General features: G+C 36.1%; 1 protein-coding gene across 1 annotated transcript in view; it reads right to left on the bottom strand.

Moving 5' to 3' along the window:
* Positions 1-6,148: 6,148 nt before the first annotated feature.
* The window catches only part of PRKX (protein kinase cAMP-dependent X-linked catalytic subunit), a 69,059-nt gene continuing 66,843 nt past the window's right edge, over positions 6,149-8,364 (bottom strand). Inside the window, exons 8-9 of the mRNA XM_070750901.1 lie at positions 7,191-7,341; positions 6,149-6,772 (exon numbers count right to left, since the gene is read on the bottom strand). Of these exons, the coding sequence (XP_070607002.1) occupies positions 7,216-7,341 (126 nt within the window). The 3' untranslated portion in view covers positions 6,149-6,772; positions 7,191-7,215. The remainder of the gene's footprint in view (positions 6,773-7,190; positions 7,342-8,364) is intronic.

Here is an 8,364-nt window from a genome sequence, read left to right as displayed (position 1 = left end):
GTTTTTTTATATTAATGGGTTTTTAATCATTTTTAGTATTGGATTATTACTGTACACTGTCTTATTATTGCTGTTAGCCGCCCCGAGTCTCCGGAGAGGGGCGGCATACAAATCCAATAAATAATAATAATAATAATAATAATAATAATAATAATAATAATAATAATAATAATAATAATAATATAATCATAATATAACACTTAACAGAAATATTTTTGACTGAGTTTTATTTAAAAATCACAGAATTTTCATTGTGCAATGAGGACTAAGTATTTGTATAGTACTTATACACTCGAGTCAGAATTTTCAGGAAATCTCTGATATCAGTAAATCTTGAATATTTTATATTATTAATTTGGTTTTCTACATAGATTAAACTAATTCATTTAACTGTACATCAATATTTATAAAGCAGGTGTTTGCCATAGAGAAGTGCAAAACATAGTAAATTTGTACAAAGTACAGTACGATGGAATTATGCTACATTTCTTGAAAGCTGAAAAATTCTGCAGTAAAATATCTTATTAATTAATGGTTCTTAATTCTTCCACATACCAAAACAATTGGTTTGATATATTCATGCAGTTTTCAAGATCCAGCCCTTTAGCTAAATTTAGTTTAGATCCTAATTTTGATAGAGTAACATTACTTTTATACATAATAACCTTGCTTAAAACTCAACCTCATGAACATTAATTAAAAGTACTGTATATATAGCGCATGAATAGTTATGATATATCCAGATAGGATTTTCTAAATAATGTATACATTTTTAATGGTTAGTTGTTTTGGCTTTACTTACCAACCTATCATATTTTTCTAATGTGATAAAACTTCTGCTTCAAGTATAAATATCCATAAAGAATTTTAACTCTAATAAAATAACACTCTTTCTAGGGTGATTTAAAGAGTAAATATTCACTGTTTTTATAAGCATGGTGTTCTCTATCCAATTATTATAAGGCTTTTGTTGACTCCAGTGGAACAGTAGTCTCATATGCAGATTATAAAATGCAGCCTTGGTGTAAATTCAAATTATGGTAGCTTCATGAGGGGAAATATTGCTCATAGCAGCTGTCCATTTACAACTAATTGCTGTGTATTTAATGATAATTGCCTTGATCTATTTACACTCTTTAAAAGTTCTAGATGGCTTCAGTGTTAGCTAAAACACTGCGTTTCCCATTTTGATTATGATCTGCAAGAAAAGCCCTTTGAGATTCCATCACTCGCAGAGGGCTCATTTGTTAGCTTTATAAATCATGCTGGAATTATGGAGTGCTTGCACTTCAGAACTAAAAAAAAAAGGATTTGAAAAGGAATTTTAGATACACACCATTTTGTGAATTTGGTCTTTAGCAATTTTTATGTTTTAATTTTTTAATATGGTTTTTATTTTTACATGAGTTTTTCTTATTGGCATTATTATAATTTTTGTTCACTACTTAGGTAATGATACAGAAATGTAATTTCCTATTTTTAAGAAAAACACTGAGGGACCCCTTGGACATTACGTCTACTCCTTTTGAGAATGCAAATGAAGTAAGCAATAATGCATACTGTAAGCATTTTGGAAAAGTCCTTGATTATGTCAAACTCAAGGCTCAAGGGTCGGATCGGGCCCATTGGGTGCTTAGATCAGGCCCATGGGGCCACCCGGGAAACGTTGAAGGACTGCCAGCAAAAATGAACCTTGGGAGGGTCGTGGGCCATAGGTAAAAATAGAACTCGGGAGCTCATTTTCATTGGTAGAACACTCCGGACACCATACCCCTGATATGAGTGACATTGAGCTGTCCATGTCCACCCTGGCCACGTTCAACCCAGACCAAGGTTAAGCACAATCCTGTAGCTGCTCTCAATTAAATCAAGTTTGACACTCCTGCCCTTGAATCACTCATGAACAATGATTTTGGAAAAATAGCTTCTTTCATGGTTTGAGGATGTACACTTTGAATGTTGTGCAATGTTCTATTGATGATACTGATTTTATCACTATTAGACTCTTTTTAAAAAAATAAAGGACAATTGAATTCATAATATAAAAATGTCTTGAACACCAAATTATCCAGAAAAAAATATTGGCTTGATGTATCAACTCTGTTGCTTATTGGCTCACCCACTTGAGTTTTCTCATTAAGACATATGAAATATCTTACGAATAGGAACATAACCAGTCACTGGAATTAATTTGTTAATGAGAAAATGACAGGAAGTTGTATAAACGAAAGCACTACTGCTATGTACAAGTCCATTATGACACTCTAGGCCAGTGATGGTGAACCTTTCCCCCCCCCTTGGGTGCCAAAGAGCACGTGCATGAATGACCACACCCATCATGCAATGCTTCTGGAGGCCAGAAAAGGCTTGTTTCCCAACTTTTGGTGGGCTCGGTAGGCTTGTGTTTCACCCTCCCCAGGCTCCAAAGGCTTCCTTGGAGCTAAGGGAGGGTAAAAATGCCCTCTCCCATCCCCCCAGGAGGCTTTCTGAAAGCCAAACACACCCTCCCAGAGCTCTGTGTGAGCCAAAAATCAGCTGGATGGCACACACATACATGTTGCAGCTGAGCTAGGGCAACGACTCATGTGCCAGCAGATATATCTCCGTGTGCCACCTGTGGCACCCAAGCCATAGGTTCACCATCACTGCTCTAGGCCAACGATAGCGAACCTTTTTTTCTTCAGGTGCTGAAAGTGCATGCATGCATGCTATTGTGCATATGAATGCCCACATCCATAATTCAATGCCTGGGGAAGGTGAAAACAGCTCCCCCCCCCCGAGGCCCTCTGGAAGCCAGAAACAGACTCTATCCTAACTTCTGGTGAACCCAGTAGGCTCGTTTTTCACCCTCTCCAGGCTCCCCTGGAACCGCAGTGTTCTGTCGGGCTCTCTGATAGGAGCCTCCCGAAAATTCAAGGATACAAATTTCAGACACACACACGTTTGAAAATTCAAAACAATGTTCTTTATCACAAAAGTCAAAATAAACTAAGTACTCTTTTTGTATTGCAAAGAGCACTCTTCCCAAAACAACCGGGTAGTCTGTACAATGTCCCTTAAGCAGTCATTAAGTACTTAGCCAGCAGCTGTGGAGAAACTTGACACCCCTTCTTCTTCCAACGAAGGGAGACACAAACACACACACACACGTTGCTCTGCTTTGGTTTCAAAGGCATGAAAAAGCAACCAAGTCCAGCACACAAGATTCTTGACGAAGCTGCAACAGATATTTTTCCACAATGGCCAAACCCACATGCTGCTATTTATAGCAGCAGCCCTAATTACTGGAGCCCCACCCAAACACAGGTGGCCTCCCTTATTTCCTGTAATATGTTCTTACTTGGTCTCTTCTACGCATAATTCTGCGCTTGCGTGGGTCCAAAATGTCATAATCTGAAGCTATAGAAGATAAGGAAGATTGACTGCCTTGGCTGTGTGCCAAGCCCTCCTCTGCCGAGTCACTCCCACCTTCTTCTTCGTCCGAGGAAACTAAACTCTGAACTGATTCTGTCGGCAATAACACAGGCCTGTGACATGTTGAATTTTCCCCTGCATCCACATCCCCATTCCCTGAGGCAGGAGCTGGGCCAGAGCCAACCACAACACGCAGCAGGGTAAAAAGGAGGGTAAAAACGCCCACCCTAACTCTGCGGGAGCCAAAATTCAGCTGACTGGCACACACCTGCATGTTGGGGCTGAACTAGTGTAATGGCTTGTGTGCTGGCAGATAATGGCTCTGTGTGCCACCTGTGGCACCCATGCTATAGGTTCACCATCATTGTTCTAGACCCATGATGGCGAATCTGTGGCACACATATCTGCTAGCACGCAAGTCATTCATAAGAACATAAGAAGAGCCATGCTGAATCAGGCCAAAGCCCATCGAGTCCAGCATTCTGTGTCACACAGTGGCCCACCAATTGTATATGGGGATACAATTGAGTAGAAAGAGAAGGCAAAACCCTCCCTTTCCCTTGACCCCCAACAAATGGTACTCAAGGGAATCCTGCCTGCCTCAACCAACATAGAGGCGGCACATGGACATCCGTTTCAATAACCACCGATACACTTGGCATCCATGAATCTGTCTAACCCTGTCTTGAAGCTATCCAGGCTGACAGCTGTCACAACATCTTCTGGAAGTGAATTCCATAAACCAACGACTCTCTGGGTGAAGAAATATTGCCCTTTATTTGTCCTCACTCTCTTACCTATGAGATTTAGGGAGTGCCCCCTCGTCCTAGTATTGTGTGATAGAGAAAATAATTTTTCTCTATCCACCTTTTCTGTCCCATGCATGATTTTATACACTTTGATCAAGTCACCCCTTAAACACTGTCTTTCAAACCTGAAGACACCCACTGGAAGTTGTGAAATGGGTTGTTTCTGGCCTCTGGGGGGTAGGGGAAGTTGTTTTTGCTCTCCCTAAGCTTCAGAGAAGCCTTTGAAGCCTGGGGTGGGTGAAAAATGGGTCTACCGGGCCCACTGAAAGTCTGGAAATGGAGGGTGGGGGTGTGTCCATGCGTGCATACATGAGGAGAGGCAGCACGGGGAGATCACACACACACACTCAGGATGTATGGCATGTGGGCGCATTGAATTATGGTTGTAGGCACATGTGTGGGTGAAGGTGCAAGCACATGTGCTTTTGGCACCCGAGGGAAATATGTTCATCATCACTGCTTTAGACAGTCCTTGTTTGAAAACCACAATAGGGATTAGTAACTCAATCATAAATCAAAGCAGTTGCTAAGTGAAATCTCTCAACTATGCTTATCTTTGCTTCACAGACCTGCAAATGTACTAAATATGAAGATTAAGTGTAAAGATATTGTTTAATCATTACTGTAACTGTGAATAGTAGATAAACAAGTCTGTCTCTAAATGCGAACTACCTGTATAACCATTACTTACTCCGTGAATTTTAAAAATATAAATGTCCACAAAAAGTGGAATCTAAGATTTTTGGAGTGTTTGGCTAGCAACCAATGTGTTATCAAGCAAGGAAAGACTAGTTAAACAACTTCTAAACATATGCATGTAGATCATATGGAAGCTGGGTAAGCTCAAGCCCTAATAGCAGTATTAGCTTTGAACCATGCAAATCAACAATCCTTATTTTATTCTCAGTATCTCACAAATACTGTATATACTTTTACTCTGGAGTTTATACCTACATTTGGTTTTTCCCCCCTAGCAGGACAAATGGCATGAGTTATTCTCACTTATAGAGGTTTAAAGGGTAGAATATCCCATCTCAGAAGAGTTCACAGACTCATGTGATCCATACAGATGTTAGAATATTTTTGATGCTAAATCTTCTTTGAATTTTTGAGAAATACTCTTATATTAACTTGCTCATAAATGAGCAAGTAAACTTGCAAATAAAACACTGGGTTGTCACCATCCCACCTATTTTTGTATTCTAAGAATGCCTACAGATGTAAAGTACAGTATATACGTAACCAAAAGATCTCATACCTTGGGTATAAATATTATTTTGGAATTCGGACTTTGCTTTAAAACATGTTTCCTCTCTATGTAATATAAATTATTTTTTTCTTCTTTATTAACTCTCACCTTTAATTTATTTTGCTTGCCACTTCTCACTCATTATCTACAGTTTTAGATAAAGTTGCTTAAACCAAAAAGGAATTGTGTGATGGGTCTGTATATGGGCATTAAATTAAAGAATTTTAAAATGTGAAATGTGGGTAGGATGCTTGGCAGGTGCTAATATAGATATCTGAGGGTAAACAAATGGTAAGGGATACTAAGTTGATTGCTTTGATTGCTACTTATATAAACAGCATACTAAGTTGATTGCTTTGATTGCTACTTATATAAACAGCATATCAAAGGTAATGCCAGGTAACATGGTACATTCAATTGTGGCTCTTAAATTCCTTTATATACTATAGTTTGAAATGTTCAATAATGGACATGCAAGTCTACATCTGTGTTTATATAGGGGTCTTGGTTTTCATGACATTCAGGTACCTGAGAAGGTAATAGAACCTAATCTCATTAATAATACTTGTTTCACTATAGTATATAGTCATGAAGAATTAAGATATATAGCCATGTCATTTTAACATAATTTTAAAAGAAAATATAAAGCACACTGAAAAGAGAAATAGTACAATAATTTGTACAAGGCTTTTATTTTTCAGCTTTCAAGATGTATGGCTGGAGGTGTAAAGCACTGGAAATTTTACCGTTTTCTCAAAACCTATATGTATATTTCTTTTTAAAAAGAATTATAAAATGTATAGAAGATGTTGAAACATGTATCATTTCAACATTTGTTTTACTTCTAGACAGCATCTTGGAAAATATTTAAGAATAAAAACCATAGACTCTGTAAAATACAAAATTTACATTTCTGCACAGTTTCTGTGCTTTAATTTACTAATTTCTTCATATAAATATACACTAACTTGTGCTTTACAGGACAATTTTAATATCAATTTATACAACTAAGATATGAAATAAGTATGCAAATAAAATTTTGGGAGAACAAAACTCAATTCAAATTTAGAAACCCTAGAACTCTGCATCTACACATCAGAGTAGGTGCTTCAATAACTTTTTAACTGAATGAATGTGAATTCTATATTACTGAATAATATCTATTTTTTCAACTTTTAACATGTCTTTTTTTAAAAAAGTCTATGCATAATGCAGTAATATTCATTTTCAAGATATTTTTGAAGTATTTTCTGTTCTTCTTTTCCAGTTTTCACCTATCACACCAATCTTCTTTCAATTTCTAGCAAATAGATAAAAATAAATTTTCAATGTACTGTCGTAAATATTTAACTTTTTTCATTGAAGTTCAGAAAATAAGATTATAGGTCCTTAATTACCATGTGCAAAGAGTTACACTTATTATTATACAATAAAAAAGCAAAATAAAAGCCATCTGATAGTTACAATTGTGTCTAAATAAGAAACCTTATCTAGTCTTCACAGTAGCCAAAATAATTACAGAACATTGTATTAATATTATATTTTTATTAAAAGGCAGTCATGGAGTCGTAAGGCATTTTTTCCCTATTTTTAATTTAAAAATATCAATGTGTAATTTTATAAATTAACTATATGCAACAACAGAAAGATTTTAACATTAAGACTGTAAATACATTGGTTTATAAATATGGTGCTTTTGGAAGACTAGTATCTAATACCTTAATGATCTGATGTATCACACATTTAGAAGTTTTTGAAAATTTCTAAATCTTTAGGAGGTACTGGTGGTATTTTGTTCCAGTCATCTTCGGGGTAAGCTTCAAAATTAGATGTATCGCCATCGTTTGATACTTTCGGCACTATAGGAGGCTGAATGAAACAATAACATAAATTTTGAGTAAATGAATATAACATTATGTGAAGCTGAATCTTAAAATTTATATTTTATCCTACTTTTTGAAATTCTGTGGCACAATAGCTTTCAATAGCATCTGGGTTGAGTTTAAGATATCTAAGAATATTATTATTTCTATGAGGAGTTATAGAACTATAGATATTGATTCCTTTTCCTGTGAGATGGAACTGCTTGTTTTTATGGTTGACTGAAGGAAGTTCAGACCTCTTTATCCTATTAGAAGTCTACATAATTTTTAAATACCATACTATCAAAAATTGTATTTAACTGAACCACTTGTTAAAGTTGGAAGAAGGAAATACTGTTCTGCAGTAGTTTTATTACTTCTTGATTTGACAATAGGTGATGGTCAGAAGAGAAGAGTGGTTAAATTTGGCCATACATTTATGGCTGGCCCTTTCCCCATATTGTTCGGCTTCTACAGAAAATCTACTGGGAGGAATTAGGCTTCTTCACTTTGAGTTAATATCAATAGCACTTAGACTTATACACTGCTTTAAAGTGATTTATAGTCTCTCTAAGTGGTTTACAGAGTCAGCATATTGCCCCCAACAATAAGTCAACCTTGAGCCTGGTCAGATGTGAACTGGCAGTCAGCAGAAGTAGCCTGCACCACTGTGGCTCAAGTTAAGATACCAGAAGTGTGCTAATGATCTTGTTATACCTTTGAAGCTTGTGCAAAGCAGGAAATATAATCCAACAGAGATCTTGTAATCCATTTTATTTTTTAGGAAAGTGAAAAAAAATACCCTGATCTTTTCCACCTTCTCTTTGAAATCTAATGCTGCAATGATAATTTTATTGATTGCCTTTCTTATCTTGTTAACTTTATTAGTTCATTAGTTTCCTTGTGGCTTAATAATAACATGACTGTTATTATTATTTTGATTTTGTATTTATTGTAAGCCAGTCTGGATATATGTATTATATAATAAATACACAACATATAAAAATAATATTTTTTGTCTTAAGAAGAT

Source organism: Erythrolamprus reginae, chromosome 4 (genome assembly GCF_031021105.1).
Source record: "Erythrolamprus reginae isolate rEryReg1 chromosome 4, rEryReg1.hap1, whole genome shotgun sequence".
Classification (NCBI taxonomy): Eukaryota; Metazoa; Chordata; class Lepidosauria; order Squamata; family Dipsadidae; genus Erythrolamprus; species Erythrolamprus reginae.
This window is presented reverse-complemented; position numbering and strand designations above follow the sequence as displayed.